The sequence below is a fragment of the Trachurus japonicus genome, chromosome 7, assembly GCF_045865225.1.
Source record: "Trachurus japonicus isolate A0001 chromosome 7, Traja_1.0".
NCBI classification, from domain to species: domain Eukaryota; kingdom Metazoa; phylum Chordata; class Actinopteri; order Carangiformes; family Carangidae; genus Trachurus; species Trachurus japonicus.
The window spans coordinates 27611922-27635469 of NC_140913.1; the positions used below are offsets into that span (position 1 = coordinate 27611922).

Here is a 23548-nt window from a genome sequence, read left to right on the forward strand (position 1 = left end):
TAACCACAGACTTAAAACATAGACTCAGGTGCAGCAGCGATGTTAAGTCTACAGGCACTGATGTCGGAGTCTCAGAGCTCCCTAACAAGCAACATTTTCACCTCTGCATGTATAATGAGATTGTTGTTAAGATTCATGGCATATTCAACGAGTCAGTCCTGTGCTGTAGCCACTGTTCAAAAGAAGCCCCACTAACCTCAACCTCCCCAGAGGAGAGCACACAATGTATTTGTTTTGTTTGGTTACATCTGCCCAGTTATTGATGTCTACTATATATGTATCGTAAATAAATACAATGCATTATGCATTATAAATAGAATGCATGTGAGTGGCTACTACTGTATACTCTGCACTGTAGGAATGCAACAACCACTTTCACCCTGCTTTTCTTCAGGTTGCACTAAAATAATGTATGGCTTATTCTTCTTCTTAAGAGCTGTGGGAAACCACAGTGGAGCTCATTTTGAAGAGAGCTTCATTATCTGTGCACAGGAAGTATTTTTGTTTTGTATGTTTGTTAGTCCGAGTGGAGATATCCTGTAAGGGCACATAGTATGTGCATTTAGAAGTGCATTTCATTGTGTACTTGAGAACGGAGGCCTCAGTGTGCCGCAATGCCCAGTTCACCTTTCAATAAATACAGTACAATATTAATATTGCAGACAGAGGGGCCTTTATCTACTGAATCATAGATGACTCTCGTAGAATTGTGTAAATACACACAGACAAGGACTTGTTTGATTGTGTTACAGTCATCATTATTGTACCTAAGCCCTCCCTAGGCAATTGGATGTTCTGTGTCTGCATCTGGATCGACTGTGATGGGTTTGATTTGGCTGTGAGGCTAAAAGAGGAGCTGGAAAGCACAAGTGTCAGAAGTATTTCTGTCAGCAGCAGAACTTCTCCTCCAGCTCTACATCATCTCTACCTCTAACATTACCATTGTAAATAAACTGTGTTCCTTTCACCTCGTCTCTTTTCTTTTTTTTATTTATCTCCCTTTTTATTCACTTTCATTATTTGCGTCCCCTCTGTCGGCCTTCAACTCCCGTCCTTCTTCCGTCACTATCATTCCTTTCGCTGCGCACATCTTCTCGTGTCATCTTTTCCTCTTGTCATGATTCTATTTTCTCCTCTCTCTCTCTCTCCCCCAGGCTCTCCTGCAGCCAGTGGCACAGGCACGTTGCAGATCTATCTGATAGATATTAACGACAACCCCCCAGCGCTCATACCCAAGGAATCTCAGATCTGCGAGAGGATTAACAAGAACATCAACGGTGTCAACATCACTGCAGCCGACGCCGACACTGATCCCAACGCTGGACCCTTTGTCTTCGAGCTGCCCAACTACCCCACCAGCATCCGGCGCAACTGGACGATTTCTCGGATTAGTGGTGAGGAAGTCTCACTGTAGAAGTACAGTACCAGGGGAAATGTGAAAAAGGATTTCTGTTATAAAGCTTCCTGTACCGTTCGTGCCCATACATGTACAAGATCACATTTTGTGATTTCAATTTTCAAGGTTTTAGAAAACCCTAAACCCCATTAGAAAGAGTGGCAACATTCTTCTCTCTGTCCCCTTTCCACAGGCGACTACGCCCGTCTGGGTCTGCGGTACCAGATATATTTAGAGCCGGGAGTGTACGAGGTCCCTGTAATTGTGTCAGACTCGGGGAACCCTCCGTTGTCCAATAGGTCGCTCATCAAAGTGAAGGTGTGTCCCTGCGATGAAAACGGGGACTGCACCACTCTGGGGGCCGTGGCAGCCGCCGGCCTCGGGACGGGAGCCATCATCTCCATCCTGATCTGCATCATCATACTGCTCAGTGAGTGATCAGCTGTTCATATCGTATTCATCCAGTGACACTACGCTCCCCTCAGACGTGTCACACACCCACACAAATACATACAACGTGAAAAGTTACAGCTGCCTGTGATTGGCTTTGATTTGCGCTCTCTGTCGAGAAAAAAAAAAAAGCGCAGTTCAGGGCTCAGCCATTAAACATTCACCAGGCTGTGATACAACAACACGAACAATAGTTTGTATTATGGATGAATGTCTCGACTGCTGGAATCCTCTCCGGCATCTCTCAACAAGAAGTTTTTGTCTGCTTTTCCTAGTAGGGTAAATATCTGCTGCTATCTGTCTTGCCAGTGTTTCATGCTGCCGGCTTTCTTTGTTGCTGTGAGTTACATCATACATATAAATATAAATATAGACAAGTCCTATAGACAAATTCACACTCAGCTGTGAGATTTCTCCAACATATTTTAATACGTAATATTGTATGTAAATGATCCGTCCTCGCCATTACTACCGCAACCACCAGTTCAAGCTGTGGAAGAGGCCCACAATTTATAACAAATTTATCTTTATGTTTATTTCATCAAGGGGAGCCCACCCACTCTAGAAATGTCTTTTCAAAGATGGCACACAAACCAGACATAGATAATTTACATAAGCAACAACAAAGCTACAAACAAATTTAATAAAGATAAAAGTTATGAATAAAATAACGCCAACAAGAGGAGTTTTTGTGTCAATATTTGTTGTACTATTTTCTGGTCAGGCATTGCGGAGGCTCTGGTTGAGGCCTAAAAATGACTGTTGGCTGGAAATGAATGAGAATCAGTCTTTCAAAGTTACACACAACCCAACCGTCCACACAAACTGCTCCATAAGAGGTTTTGTATTGATGTAAATTGTGTCATACCATTGTGTGTCACACTGTACACCAGTGTACGGCCACATGAGCTTAACATGAGCTGTTTGCTCTTTTTTCATCATGTGCGAAAGGAGGAAAGTTACTGGGTTTGTTGAAGTAAAATCAACATGTAGTGAAATACATTTTCAGTGTACTGGTGTTTACGCCGTCACAGCTCAAGTTAGAGAGATGTCTCAACGGCTGTTTGATGCTTTGTCAGTTTAATGATGCTCCCCTTCAGGATATACTGTTATCATTTTGGTGATGTGCTGACATTTTACTCTGACACTGTCATCTGCTCAAAAGACACATTTCTCCAATACAATCTACTGCTTTATGAGCAAGTACCTGAAATAATGGCTCTTTGTATTATTGTGCTAATTAGTGTGAAGCTAAATCAAGGTTGTTAATTAAGAGCATGGTAAATTATACCTGTGAGTATGTTAATATACTGTTTTAAGCATTAGGCTCAGCCTCAAAGAGCATCGAGCATGGCTCCTCATCTTGGTAATAACAGGTGTGAAATATCTCCTGAGTGTCTGTTTGAGTTGGTTTTGTTTTTTCGGTGTCGCTTGTTGCCCTGTAGGTTCATCATGTGTGTATCATTGCAGGCATGGTGCTGTTGTTCGTGGTGTGGATCAAGCGCAGAGAGAAGGAGAGGCAGACGAAGCAGCTGCTAATTGACCCCGAAGACGACGTCAGAGACAACATCCTGAAATACGACGAGGAGGGGGGAGGAGAAGAGGACCAGGTGAGATCCTCAGACACACACATATACACACATATGCCTTATTTGCACTGGATTAGTATTACCTGGGGACGTCTGGTACTTTGTAAATCAACCCCCCCACGTCTGTGTTTCTTGCGGTGCATTCACACGCGATAAGTGAAGTCTGTATTTTACTATTTACTTACATTAAGGCCCGGATATGGCGTCAAAGCTGTGCACGTCATGTACTGGTATGTAGTCGTCATGGCAACTGTAAATAAAATGTCAAAGCAGCAACGTGACTTCGGAACAGTGTACAGTTGTTGTCAGGATAACGGGCTTCCTGTTAAGGCTGTTGAAAAATAGAAAAATGTTCCTTACCGCATGCTGCTACGCACGTCATCCATCTCAATATCCTCAGAAATTTCACTCTTTTTATGGATCTGAGTTTGCTGTTTCTTCGAATGGCCCTCCAGTACCGAGATGAGACTGTATTTGCACCTAAAATGGTGTCAAAATTGCCACTCATTATTTTCACCACAGCCTACCATGTTTCAACCGGGGAAGAAGTAGAAAAAGGTGCGCAATAAAAACAACAAATACCCCCCAATCACTGAGATGCAGATTCCCACAGGACTAGTATTATCACGGGACGTCTGTGTTTGGCGAAACAGGGTAGGTAATTTGTGGTGGAATTTTTACTTTACAAATTACAGACATGGCATTCGCATTCGCATGGGATGAAGATCACAGACATCCTCCGCAATTATTACAAATTACCGGAAGTCCCCAGGTAATACTAATGCTGTGCGAATAGGGCTTATACACACACTTTCTATGTTGACCTGCACCCTGCTTACATCTGTATGCCCCTGTGGCTGTACAGGACTATGACCTGAGCCAGCTGCAGCAGCCCGACTCCTTGGAGCATATCATCAGCAAGCCGCCTGGCGTCCGCCGGGTGGATGAACGTCCCATCATCCCTGAGTCCCAGTATCCAATTAGACCTGTCGTGCCCCATCCTGGAGACATCGGGGACTTCATCCACGAGGTGAATTTACATGCGTGCAGACACACTTTACATCTCACACGCACAAGAGCTCAAGTGTCATTAGATTGTTGCTCCCACGGGGAAGCCGGCCTCTCACTTTCACTTTCCTTCGATCTGACACTTAATACGACTACTTATTTCTGGATGCTGTTCAATATGTAAACTCCAATATGGTGATGGAAACAATGTTGAGTTTTGTTTTACCTTACAGCTGCTCTGACTGTGCTCGGTTTATTCACACGCACACACACACACACATGCACTGTTACACACGCACAACTCCACACTGATGCTGGAAAATGCTGATTGACAGACTCGTGACAACGCGTTCACACTCGAGAGGTGTTGGCAGCTGTTCAGCTTTGATCCATCCAGCCTTGACTCCCTCTCTCTTCCTCCCTCGCTCCCCTCCCTCCTCTCTCCCCATCTCTCCCTCACTCGCACATGTACTCACCTGATATCGCTCCAGCAGTCTGGTAAAACACAAACACAGCAAACACATGGTGTTCCTGCCACGCACTACCTCCCTGGGGGTTGAGGCTTTTTAGGTTTCCATCCATAGCGTTTCTCTGTGTTTTTGAGAAGTGGATGAAGTCAAATTCTCTTCACCCGCCTCACCTTCAGGTCAAAGGCATTCATTTGTCATTCTGAGAAACAAGTACAGGTTTGAGCGTTGGCAGAAAACGTACAGAACGTTTCACATCTTATTGATGAAACAGAAACAAAATATTGATGAATAAAGTTAAAGGTTACATAAATCGAATTCAGAAACAAGAACCGACCCGAGGAGCTCCTTGCCAACATATACACGTACATGAAATATGCCGACTGCTGTAGCTATAGTGACCCTCAAAAATTTGCACAGCTTTTATGGTACAGGAATCGGATTTACCTGCAGAGGAAGTGCAGAAGAATCCTGTGCAATTATAAGATTTTCACCAATACTTGAAGACATGTATATTAAAATTCAAAACTTAGTATCATAATATGATAATATACTATTATTATTTGTCACATAGCGCTAGCAAAACCTCTAATACCATGTATTCACAAAGGCTACGGCAGCAATAGGCTTGATAAATCAGTGCCTCGCATTTTTTAAACATCATGATTGACTTACCTTTTTTCTTTTTTTTAACCTGGTACCTACATAACCCAAAGAGCAACATGGTTGGGGTAATGCTATTAGCAGATTAGTGTGTATTCATCAGCAGAGTCATCAAAGGCTTTTTGCATATGCAGTTGCACCAAGTTTCCCCATGACAGTCTCAAATCGGAGTCGGAGCGGAGGTCCCCTTTAAGTCCAGTGTTAGTACAACTTTGATGTACTTCTGTGTTACTAAACACAACACATCTCAGAGGAGAATACTGAACTAGTACTTTTATGTATCCTGTGTATTTACAAGGAAAATATTGAAATTTAGCATAAAACAATCAGCTTTGTAAAATATGATGCACCAGTATTTAAATGTGATGGAATTAACTCTTGACCAACTGTCACATTAAAATGCTGACAATAATTCAGTTATGTATTCAGTTACACCATGAAAAGTGTTATTCTTTACAAAGAGTACAAATTTTCCCATGAGGGTGAGTGAATGGCCTTACAGAGGACTTCAGTGTCACAACACCTGACCTTCAGCTGCTCCTGCTTTCACCTTTCTTGTAGTTGAATCCATCTCTTGTGAAAACAGCACTAAAATTCTTGATTGATTTGAATTGATTTCTTACAACGTGTTGCTTTTCCATCACTGATCAAACTGCCTGTTTTATCTCATTCTCTACTGTGGCCATGTGAGCACTGACCACTGCCTCTCCTCATCTTCTTCCTGTTTAGGGTCTGCGAGCAGCAGACAACGACCCCACCGCTCCTCCTTATGACTCCCTGCTGGTGTTTGACTATGAGGGCAGTGGCTCCACCGCTGGCTCCGTCAGCTCACTTAACTCCTCCAGCACGGGGGACCAGGACTATGACTACCTCAACGACTGGGGCCCACGCTTCAAGAAGCTGGCTGACATGTACGGAGGAGGGGATGACGATTAAATCTGCCCGGTCACACATGCACACACACACACGCGCACACACACACCCTCGTCCCGTCAGTTGGCCTGCCATGCTCTGTCCCTATATAACATATGGGGCTATTACACCCTTACTGAACACACGACTTGTTCACACTGACCAACTGACTGACCAACCAACCAATCAAATTGCCCACCACAGAGGACCAGTCCCCGTGAGTCAGTTTCGGGTGCTCTTCTCAACCGTCACCTGCTCTAAGCCTCAGTCTTCGACTGAAACGGAAGCTCTGAATTGCAGGCTTCTCATAGTTTGCATTTTCAAACTCTTCTGCTTTTGTTTCAGTTTATGTTTTATGCCAGATGTAGATTTTAGTAAACTTTTGTCTGATTTTGTTTTCCCTTTAGTTTTTGCAGCTTTTTTTTTTCTTTGTCCTCACTCCCTTTAGATTTGAGTCGATTCCTTGGGGTTTTCACTTTTCCCTCGCTGTCAGCCCCTCCTCCCCCCGCCTGCCTCTCTGCAGAAGCTTTAGGTTGAGCTTCTCGCTTTGTCTGAGGGGAACAAAAGGAATAAAATGAAGAACACAGATAAGAAAGTCCTTCTTTCTTGAACTTGAATTACTTAGAACAGAAGCACTGTTGTTTAAAAAGTGCCTTCAGTGGTGCGTATTTTAGCAGACTCCCGCTAACTCAGGATTGGTTGCCATTTTCTGGGCTTACACGCCCTCATATGACCCCTGACCCTTTAACTCAGACCTTCCCTTGTCATTTCTGCGGTCCTGCAGGGCTGTGGTAGCTGCGGGAGATGTCAGTGCTGGTTTCAGAGGAGCATTGACTGGCTTACGAGGGCGCTTTATGTAGACATACTGTACATAGGCCTACAGTGTGTCTGTAAGTTATGGACAAATCATTAAGTTTTCAAGTCAGGCATATCTGTGCTCCTAGATCACAGCCAACTTGAATGTGGTTACTGAAATCACAAAAATACATAATGGGACTGTCTTAGAGAAGAAATGCATCGCGTGTCTTTGTTTATTGTGGCTTCAATAGCAGCTGTGTTTGTTTTGAGCTCTGAGTATTTGCACCTAAAACTTGTTCCTAAATTTTTTGAAGATTGACAAGTCAAGTGTGTTACCTCTATAATGTTACTGTATATGAAGTACATACGAGGGTTATTTAAGGAGACTTTGCCTTTAAGATCATTTAAGGTTTGCATGTTTATCCCTCCACCCAAAGGTTATTAACATGGCACCAGTTATTGTGTGGTAAATGTGTCCGAGAAAACTATGTAAACTGTACAAACATGAGGGAAAAGAAAATACTAGATAACTTCAAATAGCTCTGATAGTTACATATAGAGTCGTGAGCTCGTCTGAGCCACATTCTGAGCCCCTCTCTTTTTTTACATCTTGTTTTTTTTTCTTCTTCTTCTTTTGTTGATTCACTGTTGTTTCTCGACAAACTTTTAATATACAAACTTTGATGCTGGTCCCTGTCACAGAAACTGGGGGAATTGAGCCTCAGCCAGGGATTTAGCGCCTTCACAATCTGCGTCTCTTCAGGCAGCATTTCATTCATCTCAAATTTTCTCCTGAAATTTTTGGCTTGAAGTTCAAGAGGTTTTTGAGAAGAAGTTAGAGGAAGTGAAAGTCTGTTCTGAAGTTCTGCACTTTATCAAAGCAGACTCCGCAAAACTAAAGCTCCAGTAATAGAGCTTTAAAAGACAGACATTTTTGAAAGACAGTTGTGTTGTGACTTAATGAAAACTCAGCACCACCCTTGGGCTTTTGTAATCATATTTCAGCCCCCCTGGAACTGCATATACATAGAGAATAGTGGGGGGAAAACAGAGCTTTAGTCTTTGTGTTAAATTATTTAAATATGCAAAACATTTCACAGAGGGACCAGGGAGATGCTGGTAAATGATAGAAAGGTTTAATCATTCCTTATCTTCTGAGTGCCCATTGAAATGCTCCTCTGTGGTAGCCACTTTCAACTTCATATGGACTGACCAGATCTTCTATTAATTATGAATATAATGAATGCTTGGAGGAAATCTCTGTAATGACAGTGTTATTCAGATGATGTGCTGGTAAAGATTCTCCTCTCATATTCTTTTGTATCCTGCCGCTTTTCAACCGCTCCTCACCTGCTAACGCTTCATTTAAACAATCTTCAGTTTTTTTCCAAATGGCCATAAAAATGGTAAAAAAAAAAAAAAAGAGCCCACTGTGAAGGGAAAAAAAAATCATTTCAGAGTGGATGGAAAAGAATTGAGCGATAAATGGAAAATACTCCCCCTGTTAATGCACATATTCATCATGCTATTAAAAAGAAATAACTCTGAGCGTGTGATTTGACTATAAACACAGGAAGGAAGGTCAAAGTATGATTAATAAGGTTAACAGGGTAGAAATCTCTTCATTTAGATTTTTAGATAAATGGGTTTAAATTGCACCTTCCGGTACAGAAAACTGACAACAGTGATTTTTCAGGACAGCTGTCAGCTGAGACAGTAGACATGAGAACAGGAGTGGTTTCCTCAGCCTGCTGCTGGATAAGCTCTTATCTATCCAATTGCTCCTCAGCATACAGAATATCTTGACAAAATAAACACAGCTGTTACTTTCTGCTATTTGTGATTATTTCTGACTTCTAAATGTTGTACAAACAGACCTTTTTTTTTATACATTTGGTGAAATGATTTATCTGTTTCTGTGTGGTCTTTTCCATTTCTCTTTCACTCTAGTTTTTTTTTTTTTTTTTTCAAATGAAAACTTGGCAAGGTATATCTCACCACAGAAAGCCATGTGCATTTAAGAGAATCTATGTGATTCGAAATGGGCTTACAGCCATACTGGTGGTGTCACTGTTCCAAGTAAATCATGGTGAAAAGGTCCCATTTCAAACCGATCTGTACAGACTATACTAGCACACACTCACTCCTCTAGGCCTTACTGTATATATGTGAGTGTTCGATAATATATAAACTCTTTGAGCATTGTTCTGATTCAGCTGCAGAGCGCCAACGTCTCTGAAGGCCATCCATATCCATTCACAGCATAGAACATGTTCATGTTGTCTTATCAGATTCAGGGCCAAACATAGCAGGAGCCCCCCTCCCACTCACACACACACACACACACAGACACATACATACAGATACATGACACAATGCCATTATGATACTGAATGTTATCAATGACTTGCAATGACACATGGCAGCAAATCATCAGTGGAGTTGGTCAAACTTGACCCCCATTAAAATGCAATTTATGAGGGGAAATGAAGGAAGATTGATCATTACTTGTTACATACTTGGTCCACTTGTCTTATTGATGTTCCCTTGCTGGAGTGAGGGGAGAATTAGCTAATGAGAACGAAGGAAGGAAGAACCATCGCACTGTTGTAGTCCATCCCTGTCTTCTGGCTGCGGTGGCTCTACTGCCTCTCTTGACTGGTGTTAGTTAAAGGACGCTCGGTCTCACTCTGGACACTGCCTGACCGTGGACACACACATGACGGGAGGCTCCAGCAGAAGCCAGACTTTTGTCTTTGTTTGGTCAGAAACGCAGACAGACAGGCAGCAGTGTTTCAGACAAGTTCCCCCGATACTGCTCAAGTCCAAGTGTACATAATGTAGTATTTGCTTGAAGCTAAACAGACCGAGTTAGGCAAACTGTAACTGTACAATTGGAGCTTTTTGCATGTGTCTTTTTATAATGGACAGACGAGTTCTATTACAGTAATCATACAGCATTTTAAAATGTGTCGCAGCCCGCATGACCGAGGTTGCCGTCCAGAAGGGATTCTGGTGTACCATACTCACATAGTTTCAAATGGAGGAGAAAAAAAAGCTGAAAAAATAATTGCACAGTTATTGAGTCAAAAGACTTCTTTTGTAAATTGTCAACAGCACAAATATTTTGTATTGTTGTTTGTACCATTTTGTAAGAAAATGAAGAAAAAAAACAAAACAAAAAAAAAACAAAAAACGGAAAGAGTCTGTTGTTTCAAGCGTGTGTTTATAGTGCCACTGCAATCTTGGTTTCCAAATACCGTACAGTACATGCGCAGCCTTGCAGATCAACCTTGTAATATAGACGCTGAGCTGGAGACTCCCTGTCAGCACCATGTGTTATAAATAAAATTTCCCCTCCTTATAAGAAACTCAGGCTCCTGTCTCTTCTTTGACACCCGCTGATTTCTGCAAGCGATGTATTTCCTCACAACAGTGTTATTTTTAAAATGCTAATATGATTGTTTTGCCCAGAAATTGTTAAATCAACTGACTGCCAGACAGGAAACTTTACTTTAATTTCAGTTTAGTTTCCTTGTGTACTTGCATAGTCTTTTTTTGGCTGCGGCGTTCATTTATTAAAATCGTAATCAAGGACAGAAAAATGATTGAAAAAATGAACAAAAGAGAGGTTTTGAAACATGTTGAGTGTAGAGTATTATTCAATGAAGTCCTGCAGTGACTCCCTTCATGAATGTATGTGAACAGGATTATACTGTATGAACACATCAACTGAGGACCAGACTCTTCTCAGGGGAAAGGGATTAAAAAAAAGAAAATAAATTTCATGAATTTCCTGTGAATATGACCAAACACTGAGACTTTTTTTTTTTTTACATTTTCACAGTAAATTGCATAACAAAGTACTCACAGGCAAATGAAACATATAGACAGCCATCCTGTGTGCACTTGCACGGCGGCATTAACACGAAGGCCTTTGTAGACATGTCATTATAGCTGAGGACTGACTGAGGAACACAGCTTGTCCCTCACACATAAATGGTGTTGCATAAAGAGATACAATAATGTATTCCCAGAGACATTTTCACCATGTTAGGATCAAAATCGCTGAGAATTTGAAATTATGATGTGCTTCTGTTCGCACGGGTTTAATATGCAGATGATTGAGTTTCATACCCCAAATTAGTTTTAGTTGCCAGCCATGAACAAACATAAGCTAAAACGATCAACACAATTAAGGCTGTTCATTTGTCAACTGTGCCTGACAGGGTCGTCTTCCAAGGTGGGATAATGAAGTCTTTCTGAGCTGAAGCTGATGAAATTCACTGACAAAACAACCTCATATGAAAATAGAAACAAATCCAATTCATAATCTTTCCTTCTTTTTTCCTTCCTTTTTTTCTTCTTTTTTCCTTCTCACCCAGAAATCTAAAATAGGCTATACACATTATTGAGTTCCTTCTTCTGTGATTTTTCTTCCTTTTCTTGTGTTACAGTAACTGTCTGAACCTTTTCACCTTCAGATGTTATAGAGCGAGAGAGTCAGTCAATGAATGAGCAGTTACTTGAAAATGAAATACATTAAGATACATCATTCTTTTAGACATTAAAAAGGCAATAATTTATTATTTTATAATTATATATGTGATGACAATGTGAAAGGTGAAAGGTGTCATGTGTAGTGAGAACCTTCGGAGAATCTGCTGCTCAGCAACACGGAGATTATATCAAGTATCAGCTCATTCCCCTGAAGCCTTCACTCTTGTCCTTTAAGAGAAAGATTTTTTTTTCCATTAGGAGTTGGTAGAAACCAAAATCAGAGTTGAAACAGTGAAAATTCTCAGTGAGTGATAATACCGCTCTGTAAATAGACACATAAACAAGCAAATCAAGATATCATATCAATTTAAAAGCTGATAATATCTCTGTTTTATGTTCTAAACTTGTTTTCACTGACTCCAAGTGGCTAAAAGAAAAAAAAATCAACTATAAAAATGTATTTCAAATAAAATAAAGGCAACATGTTGCTGGCATTGAACCTTAAACTGAACAATCACATTGGCCCTGGATGCTGTTTAAAATGTGTAATTCAGTGACGGCGTCTTTGAAAACAGGAGAAACCTGAAGGTAGAAACAGAAATCAGTTAGCAGTCAGTGCAGGCGGTGAAGGCGGCATGAGGAAGGGGGATGAGATGACCCCTTGCTTGTTCTATCTTAGCACAGCAGGTCAATGAACCAACAGCAGACTGCATCTCCTCCTTATTGATTGACCTGTCAGAGCACGTCAATGCACACGTAGACAGAATAAGCCCTGCTGTTACACAAGCGCACACGAATACACAAATCTCTCCTCTCCGTCTACAAGAAAACTGAGGGTGAAGTGAAACCAGCTCCTGCTCATCCACCGGTCAGACTGTGGGGATGACAGGAGAAGTCAAAATGGATTAATTCAGGAAACAGTCGCATGATTATCAGAATTGCCCCATGCTGAATTTTGACCCCGAGTGGATTTATACATGTGGGTGGTTTACAGCTCATATCGATCTACACTGCAACTTATTTTGCCAGCTTCACCATCCAGGCTTTTGCAGGTCACAACCATTTTTCCTGTATAATTATTGGATCTGGAATGGCGGTCATTTTTTTCTTCATTCTTTAAAGGGACAGTTTGGGGAATACATTTGTATTCAATGTTAGCAGTAATAGCTGCCTTTACCAGTTTAGAATAAGAGTCTATCAACCTTAATGGGAACCAACACTAAATTTACCTCTTATTTTCTGCTTCCTGTGTTTCCTGCTTACCTATTTGATTACCACAGAAAACAAATTCACCCACAAACAAAAAACCATGATACATATTCTGCTCCCACCTGTCCTCACAAATGAACAACCACTTTTATGTATGATTTTTGAAACCTAAATATAGTCATTAGAAGTGAGGGCTGTCAAAACAGACTGCTGAGAAAACCTGTGTTTGCTGTGATGATGTAAGTGCTGTAATGCTTACTATTTCCCAGAGTTCTTGTTCCCAGTCTTGTAAACTCAACAATGGCTGAAAGCTCTTGGTTAATGCAACTCTGTGTCCTATAGAGACTACGTATAGTTTTGAAGAAATCGTAATTGTGTATGTCTAAGTACAGTATGTTTTCTATTACGTAAGAAAATGTTAATTTGTATATTGTGCAAATACATTTATACTGAATGTGTACTTAAAATGTTCACAGACAATATTTGCCTCCTAACAAAATCTCCAGTCCTGCACTCACAACACTGAAGATCATGGTCTGTTTGGTTTCATAGAAGAAAAAAAGGTGTGGAGTGACAGCCTGGATCTTTTTTTCACTGAACACACTCTTCACTGAGTATTTAGCCAAGTCTCCGTCTGGTTGGATCATATTTTAGTTACAGTATTCAAGCTTGGTTAAGGCGCATCCAGACAAAACACACATTAACACACACAACTGGTGCTGTGCCTGTCATCGTATGATTAGAGAGAGAAAGTGTGTGTGTGTATGTGTGCATGTACGCGTTATGCTGTTTTCTCCCTTTATGCACTTGACCAGAGGATCTCATGATGTGAATGTCAGTGACATCATCAGTAGCCACATTTTCTAACAGCTAATTATATGTCTGCTGAATGAATATGTGTCAGTGTGAATCAAATACTGTACTAGACTATTTGAAAGCACCAATTTATCTTCTGATTTTCATTTTTTTTAAAAGCTGTATTTATATAAAACTAGGGAGCAGACACTTTCCTCGATTCATTCAGATTTTATTGTCTGGCAAATAGACCCGAATAAATAGTCTTTTTAACAAAAAAACAAAAAAAAAGAATGAGGATATCCTTGATCTCATGATGGATATATTGCATGGGTATAATAAAATCCACTCCTCTGACTCTTCTATTTCCCCTCTTAAACTTTTTACTCTTCTAAAAGTGCCTTTGTCACTGAGGACTGTTTCACTTGATCTGTCTGAAACTATCAATGCTCTGATTAAGAACGATGTATGAGTTAATCAGAAGAGTGATAAAAAAAAAAGGTTTGAGTCATTCACTGTCCCACCATAATCACAGTGATTTATTAAACATAACAAGTTATGCTAACGACATCATTAATTAAGCTAATGAGTGCCTTAATCTCTCTGTCAACATACTTATCGTCATAGCTCATGTGATACTTATATAAACTTCATACAGTGACTAAATCTTGTTGACCTGTGGCCAAATGATGCCGACAGGTGAACTGTGTCACATCAGTGAGGTTGAGCCAATAAAATGATAATACCAGGATAAACCTACTGACCTACTGACCTTCTGACCCCTGAACCCTGAAGGGCTCAGTAAGTTTTTTTATGTGGAAAAGTTATACCACAATGTACTAATACTCAATGACAGGCAAATGTCCTCAAAGTCATCAGACTCTGGGTAGTATTATCATCTATTTGAACTGTTTAATATACAGTTGGTTGGTAGTATCTAAAAGTACAGCTTAAAGTTTGGGACAGTGCATCACAGGAGTTGATCCTTGCTGTCGTATTTTGAATCTGCTTTTGTGTTTGTGAGTGAAAATTTAATCAACAGATACTTTCTTAGAATAACTGTAAAAAACAAACAAAAAAAATCAGTATTTGGCTTTGTAAAGTCGAAGTGTAAAGTAGCATAACACAACACAGAAGAACAATTTCCGTAATTATATTAGGCTGGATTCCACCTCTGGATGTTTTCAGTGTTGTACAACACAGAAACACACACACACACATGATGACATAAAATGTGTTGCCGAGGCACACAGATATTTGTCAGAGCAGCTAATTCCAAAATTCATGCTTTCTCATGACAATAAGTTTATCAGCTGAGCCAGACAAGATGGGTGATACCGTAGATGGCCTGACAATCATTTAGATTTCCCACTCAGTGTTTTGTCTAACTAACTAATTACACAAGTGTCCAAGATAACACTGTATCAGAGCAGATCAATTCTGAATCAATAAACAACAAAATTCATGATCCAAATATTTACTTCTAGACTGGAAGTCTGGGGGATTTTGTCTGAGATAAGCCTTGATATCAGAGCTGACAATACATATCAGACTGATATTTCAGATGTTGTCTTGCTCAGATAATTCACTCTTAGATTAGAGGTCATATCGCTGGCGAGATCTTTGATCCTTTGTCGGAGGTGGTGTTTCTGTGATAGGCAGGCATCACAGATGTGCATTTATTGTGTCGATTTTTAGTCTAATGTTACCTTATAGCCATATGTGTGTGTATATATACCGTATATATCTTCCTTGAGGCTGCTCTGTAGACACAGTCGGACCAGTCATCCATCTATCCAAACCATTTCCCCATATTCTCCATCAGTGACTTTCATTTCCTCTATGATGGCCTGAGGATGTGAGGGACAGAGGAGGATGCGGGAAAGAGGGAATGGCCCAGGTCTGACTGGATATCCGTCTAATGGTTTCCTTAGTGGACTGCCGGACCGCCTCTGGACCCAGACACAGCACACATAGAGTAAAATAGAGATGGCAGAGGTGGTCTGTGTTCTGAGTCATCTCTAAGTAATACATTTACTCTGAATGATCCAAAGTGCGCCGTTCTGTGTAATAAGAATAAACAAATAGCCACACCACATTGGCTTTATTGTCTTACATCAATGTTGATTTATTCACAGTCGTGTTTGGGTTATTGTATGTAGATTGCCTGATGCCCCCGCAGTGAACTCCTCATCTAATCCTTTCACCGACTAACTGCACAGTTGGGGAGGAGCGGGCCCTCAAGAGAAATCAGAGCGGGTTCAAACAGTCAAGAGAACCACAAAACCATGCAGGGAAGCAATCCTGAAACTTAACACTGGCCTTTCCACGGGTCATAGCATCAACAAAAGATATCTGATTCATACTGAGCTCTCTAAAGAACGCACAGCTCGGATGGCAGCGGCAGGTATAGGATGAGCTTAATGATATGATGAGAGTCATTTCGAAGAGGCATAAAGGCGTCTAAAAGCAGAGATGGGAAGCAATAGTGTTTTCCTCCCCGGTCAGTGAGACCACACCCCAGAGAGAACAGCAGCAGCTGACCACATTATGGCTGGCGAGGGACAGAGATAAAGGAGTGAAGCTCTGGGCCCATAGTACCGCCTGAAATCAGATTTAGATTCCATTCTTACATCCAAATCATATTACGCTCCACAGTTATTCAGAGAGTAGCTATCTATCACACACTCACACACACACACACACACACACACACACACACACACACACACACACACACACACACACACACACTGTCAACATGATCCGACCATCTGTCAGTACTTACCTACACAGAGCTTCGAGATACGGCCCTGATGGAGCTACTGTATTAGCTATTGCTTTGACATCTTCTCTGCTGTGTGTGTGTGTGTGTGTGTGTGTGTGTGTGTGTGTGTGTGTGTGTGTGTTATGTACTTTGGAGAGGAGAACAGATACAGAACTCCAAATCGCTGCATCAACACATTCAGCTTTATTAATAATAAATAAACAATCCACACCCATGCGATATAGTCCCCTATTAAAATGGATGGACAGTTTTGGGAACAGGAATCACAATAATAGGCAAGCTGAGAAAAACCCCAGACAGAAAAAGACAATATTCTTATTGTTTTGCCGGGTGTGAAATGTCTTACATTCAAATCCCCTTTGTACTCTCTTGTTCCAAATCTTCCATTTTTCTCATTTCCATGCAAGAGTTTACAGTCTCCCTTATGGGGGACTTACTAATTGCGTCTCTATTTTCCATTGACTTGTTTTATGTTACTACTGAGCTCTTTTAACTAAATCTCATGATGGTTTATGTAATCACTGCAGCCACTACGACTGAAACTTTCCAAGTTTTTAACTGTATTGTGTCCAAAAACATATCTACTCCAAATTTGTATTTGGCACAAGTGAGTCTGGAGAAAACGGATCCTCTGCACTCCACTCCGTTCTCTCTGACAGCTGAAGATGTACAAATCAAACCCACAATCCTCCCCGCTGTGTTCATGACTTGCTCCTGCAGCAGAAGGGCAGCTGGTGATTGGTGCATGGTGTGACCACATAATCAAGCAGGCGGGTGATCTGATATGTCTCTGTGATGATACTCTACTTGGCACAGGGAATAATGCGCAGTTTTCCAAAAGGGTTAAGTCATTGATACAAAGATTAATTCAAGTGATGAGTGAAATTACACATACACTAGTAGCTATGATAAATTAATGTGAATTTTTCACCGATCTCCGATAAAATAAATGTATTTTAAAATGCATGCAGTCATCTTTCTGCCTGAAGTCAACACTGTTGCTGTGAAACAGTGTCCCGCCCATTGAACCAAGATCTATGTTGGAATTTGTGTTATTCAACAAAAATTGAAATTCTTTTTTTTATCACACATTTTGACAGTGTACAAAAAACAAGTATTATTACTTTATTTATTAAAACAAGTATTATATTACTGCAAATGAATATTGGTTCTAGATATCAGTTATTGGTTTCCTTGATTCGGCCCTGAAAAAACCATATCGGTTGTTCCCTACTTTGAAGCGTATACTGCTGTGTTGTTGATCTATTCTTCTGAGAAACTGATTCGAAATCTCACATTTAAAACTCTTTTCAACAATAGAAAATAGCAGGTACATTAAGTTGTTAATTGTCCTCCAAGTATTTGAGTTTGGCTTATTCCTAAACCACAGTGGAGGTTGTTGGGAGGGTGGTGGTGGTGGTGGGGGGACTGACACCTGCGTTTTAAATTCATCATTTATTTTCTCAGATGATCTTTTCATGGTGTGAAAACGCTTTATCTCACTCGGTAGCTGTCACTTTTGTGAAATTAGGGAGTGTGTGTGTCTGTGTGTGTGTGTGTGTGTGCGTGCGTGCGTGTGTGTGTGTGTGTGTGTGTGTGTGTGAATGAAGGGCAAATTGTTCAACACTTCTATAAATGCAGCCCATTAACACCACATCCTGAGTTTTTCTTTTTTACAAAACTTCCAAAGACTGAAAGTAATATTTGTGTGCAGAAAGGATATTGGTAACATTATTATTTTTTGTTTTTATGTTACTTAATTGAGTTTTGTGCAGCAACCTGTTTAACAAAACACTAATTTGTTAAACAAATGCTCCCCACCACCCCTTTTTATTTATTTTTTATTACCAACAGAAATCTCTACTCTCACACACAAACGTATGTTTAAAATCTCTCCTCAGCACTGTGCAGTCACTTTAAGGCAATTAAACTGTACACTCATGATCATAACTATTCTTTTATAGCCACTTAACTTCGACTCTATGAATACCAAACCTTTATAAATGGCTATTATTGCCAAAGTCGCCATTCTTGAACTCAATCTGCCTGATTAGTAAAAGGCCGATGTCACAGCAAGTGGTCTTTCTCCACCCCCTTGGGCTGCAGGAAACTGAGTCACTGATGAGACCTAGCAGGGAGGCTGTAAGGTTAGACCATGAGGTTCATGTACTTCTACATCTGACACACTATAATCTTGGTTTTAAAATGCAAAGCAGTATTAGACGTTGCAGTAAAATTACAGACCTTACCCTACACTTTAAAGAAAAAGTGGTGTGTCAAAGTCGAAGCAGCCAACTGGACGGGCTACCATGGCCTGTAATTGATGGACACTTGGCATGCTCTGTGCGCCTGGCGATTTGTAGAATCCATAAAATGAGATGTTGAGGTAATTATGTTTGTCATGATATATTGAAAGCAGGAATGGCAAGCTAATCAGAACGGCTGACAGCTGTAGCATGCAGATGCTATCAGACCTCTTGTCCACGACGATAAAATGAAAGAGGGTCATTTTAACAGGTAACAGCTGTTCATAGCTAATTTGTTCAATTATGCACAGAGGATGCAGGCGGAGGTTGTTTCTCGGTCCCAGAGGGACCTCCGATTTCCTCTCCCTTTGCTAACAGAATGAGCTGAGTAATGGAAATCCATATCTAACACATAAAGCATGCAAGCAAAAATACAAAAAACACCACCGGGTCTGATGATACAGGACATTTCTTGCCTTTCGTGGAGAACAAAGCAAATGCTAATTGTTGCCGAAATCGAATGTTGCACTCTTTATTCTAGTGGTAGCAGGTTGGAGATGCCGTCTTATCGAACATATTAGCTGTAATGATCAAATTATTTCTTATAAATTGTGATCAGGGTTGCGAAAAAGCAGCATCACATGTCGAACAGTAATATGTTCATGAAGTCACTGAGTCACCATGCCTGCCTTGCTCTGAGAGAAGTAATGTCATTCAATGCACAGGAAAAATACATTATGAGATTAATTATAATATTATTATTACAGATGAGAACTTGTCTAGCCCCAGATTGATTTAATGCCATGACGCTTCCTCTACACTGAGGGTTCACCCTGACCTTTCAGAGAAAAATTTGATTTGGGAACCTTCCTCTTGCATGGCTGCCAAGTTGGTGCAACTGTCAGTCCAGTGAGTAGACAGTAAGTCAGTCAGACCACTGCTGCAGCGGCAGCCAATCATTAGTGGAAATAACCTATTTGGTTCCACCCGCAGGTAGTGTGACCTAAAAACCCCACACGGTTATTTTTTTTCTTTAAAAATAAATGATAAGTGAAATCTGTGCAACCGTGACAATTGTTTTGTTTGTGTTAGGCATTTTCTACTGTTAGCTTTTCACAGTGAGTGATTTTTTTTTTTTTTTTGTAAACGTGTTGGTGATAATTTTAATGTTGTTTTAAAACACCATGGGTACTACAATTAAACCTGATAATTAAATAAGTGGTAAAACTTGAAAATAAATTTGCCTCAGACAAGCACATTGTCTGCTGGACTACTTTACACACACACACACACACACACACACACATGGGTGAAAACCAGCAAACAGTGCAAGTGTTTAAAGGCTTGAATGTTTCTCATCGTAATCCTAAACCAAACCTTTCAGATCTGACAGCTGCAGAATGTCAAGACAGACTGGATTTGTTTCCCAGATTATTTGGAAATCAGACTGGCATTTCTGATTCAGTGAGATAATCTTGATGTCTATTGGCGTTCATTTTCAACGCTTTAAAGTCCAAATTCAATTTTAGTTCACTTTTTTCTTTCTGTCAGGCAGTTTTTTTTGCATAAACTAGAACATTTTCCTGCAAAGCTAAGCAGGTGCAGTGCATGGACACAAGTATAAACTACGGGGCCACAAATAAACAAATAAAATTTATAATCAGTGCATTCAATCATCTTTTAGGATGATGTACAAGATAAACACCATCGTGATGATGTAGAAATGGCAGCCAATTAAGACCACCTCATGTCACATTTCTCATGTTGAATTTTATGTTTGCCTTGTATCCCTTGACTTTTTAACAGCATCTTTTAACCTGACAAGGAAGCAGCCACGTGTTCCCTGGATTTTTATAGTGAACTGGCCTGAGGGCAGCTAACCTGTGGCCTTAGCCTATCAATGTTGGGGAAGCACTTTGCAATGTAAAACTACATGTAATTTCTGCCTGGCAGTAGTTTGAACAAACTATGTAGTAGCCTTAGCAACTACTTATAGCCTACTCATTATACTCAGCGGTAAATAAATCAAAATGTGGTGTATGAAACAAAATATAATAGCCCACAAAAAATTCACATGCCAGCAGAAATATGCCTCTCAACTCAGTTTTATTTTTTTTTTAAGAAAAAAAGCTGGTCAGCATACTGTAGGTTCACCATAGACATGTTGGGTAATCTGTAGACATATTGTTATATAAAGAGAAAATGAAAGTCTTACCCCAATAGCTACCCACTTGTAAATCAGAAATGTAAATCCATCGACTAAAAATGTAATAAAAAATGCAAAGAGGTAGACTCTAGATCGGTGTGTCTTGAACAAAACCATGACGGGAACTTCAGAGGCACTAAGGCACTATCAGGGCAAGCCAATCAGGGGCAGCGTTGGCTTGGCATGTCATGACATGATTCATGCCTTTTTTCAAAGAGAGTTCTGGAACACAATAATGGTAAAATAATAAATAATATAGGTCTTTTTTATTGTTTATTGGCCAGACCTGGAGTAGTTTAACTATAAAAAAAATTACCCAAAACCTAGTTGAAATACTTGACGCAGCACAAAATATGAATGTAGTTTAACTACCAGCAAGTTACAGCAAATTGTTGTTTAACTACGTAGCTAGTTCAGCTACATGTAGTTTAAGTCTCCCCAACAATGCCCACACACTGGTTAGTAAAGCAAATAAAAAGATCGCTGACCTGAAGGAGGACATCAGACGGCTCTCCAAAGAACTTTGCAAGACGGACTCTTCACTGTCCAGCAACATGGATCTGTGCGGTCAGTCAGTCTAAAATGCATCAGCTCAGTCTTCCAGGACACAGTGGCGGGGGACCCTGACAGTGGCACCTGCTCAACCCCCAGCCATGGGTCAACCTGAGCCGAGGTGGTGGTTCACAGCTGCAAGAGGGACTCAAACTGGTAGTACCTCCTCTGAACCTCTCAAACAGCTTTTCCACCTTAGCCAGTGACAACCTGGTCCACATAGCCAGCACTGTCTTGGTGCAGGACAGAGGCTATATACTGTATATGACAGACAACTGAAGTTCCCTTTAGGGATTAATTAGGTCATTCTTATCTGATCTGATCTGATCTGATCTGATCTTATCTTATCTTATCTTATCTTATCTTATCTTATCTTATCTTATCTTATCTTATCTTATCTTATTTTATCTTATCTTATCTTATCTTATCTTATCTTATCTTATCTTATCTTATCTTATCTTATCTTATCTTATCTTATCTTGTCTTATGTTCTGCCGCTTCCTGAACACCTGTTATCAAGTTACATTGTTCAGCTGAATGACGTAACCTCAGTCAGTTGAATGCTGTGATTCACATTACAGGGCTGGTCACATTGTCCTAGTCTAGCCTTAAACTTCTGATGTGTTTACACAGTATTTATTTGCCTTAGTGCCTCAAATCTCTAAAAGTTTCTCCAACTCTGCTGTGCTCAGTTTCAAAATGTCAAAGGTGAGGCTGAGAGGACATTCAGACTTTGGGCCACTGCTGCATGCGACTGTAACAAAATTTGACTTTCCAGTAATACATTCGAGCGATGCTGCTGCTATCTTGTCACCAGGTCAGGATTTCATTTTGAGTCTTGTAATTGCCATTTTGGATTATTGTTGGTGTTGACTCTCCTTATGTTTTATTTACAGGACATGGAAACCCTTCTCTCCTTTAGCTGCAGCTCCATCCTTGCCTTCTCACAAACAGGACTCAGCCAGGCAGCACCTTTCCCCCCAGTGATGGGAGCGGATCTCAAAAAAACAAAAAAACAGAGCAGTTCACAGCTGTAAGGCCAAAAACCCTGACAGGGAAATGTCAGAAACTAACAAACACAAAATCCTGGCACTGAACCTAAGGGTTTTTAACTCACATGAGGTTCTGCTAAACACGAAAGCATGTTGTATTTTTTGTTTTAATTGTTTGGATTATCTACTCTGGTTACCATGGTAAAGTTGGCAACAAACAACAACAAACAGAAGCAAATCACACTTACTGTAATGCAGGACCTGGGTTTGATGCATTATTTTTTGCATTATGTTCTGTGAACACACCGTGGAGCAGACTTAGGAAGTGATTCAACACTTCAAGACCTGTGCTGTGTGGTTTATATTTACTTTGCAGGCAGGACTGATTAATAAGCACCACTAGGATCCTACTGGGAACAACAGCAGTCATTTCACATGAGAGATTTCTGGGCATGGCCGCTGACGTTCAGTTGGTTAGTTTGTACACCACATGGTCCAGATTGAAATATCTTGGTTGGTTGGCCTCTGGCCTCTGAGTGTTGTACGGACTGCCATGAAATATTGTTCCATTGTTCATGATCCTCTGGGGATCATTTTGGTGGTCGAAATTAGTGGTTTTAATGCCCTCAACCCTTGAATTGTGTCAAAATGGTGTATCATCATAAGCGAAATATGCAGTCTGTCAGCGCAATGACTATACCTGCAAAACTAACAATGTTGGCATGACAACATCAGCCTGTAAAGCATGTTACCATTAGCATAGTGAACTACATGCATATTCCTGATGAAGCCCATTCAAAGCTGATTTCCTTTGTCGAGTTTTGAGGCTTTTGGGCTTCATTTTAGCACTGATTCTGATTTAAATGTTAATATTGTACTTTGTAATACAATTTGCAGTGTAATTAAGTTTTATGAATCAGGTAACAATGAAATATTTACTGGAGCATAAATGTAGATACAGTGAAAGAAAAGAAAAA

General features: G+C 40.4%; 1 protein-coding gene across 1 annotated transcript in view; it reads left to right on the forward strand.

Annotated features, from left to right (window-relative positions):
• LOC146984943 (cadherin-4-like) overlaps nt 1-10654 on the forward strand; it is a 238526-nt gene extending 227872 nt beyond the window's left edge. The window contains exons 13-17 of the mRNA XM_085782591.1: nt 1155-1394; nt 1590-1826; nt 3317-3456; nt 4301-4465; nt 6303-10654. Of these exons, the coding sequence (XP_085638717.1) occupies nt 1155-1394; nt 1590-1826; nt 3317-3456; nt 4301-4465; nt 6303-6509 (989 nt within the window). The 3' untranslated portion in view covers nt 6510-10654. The remainder of the gene's footprint in view (nt 1-1154; nt 1395-1589; nt 1827-3316; nt 3457-4300; nt 4466-6302) is intronic.
• The last annotated feature ends 12894 nt before the right edge of the window (nt 10655-23548 follow it).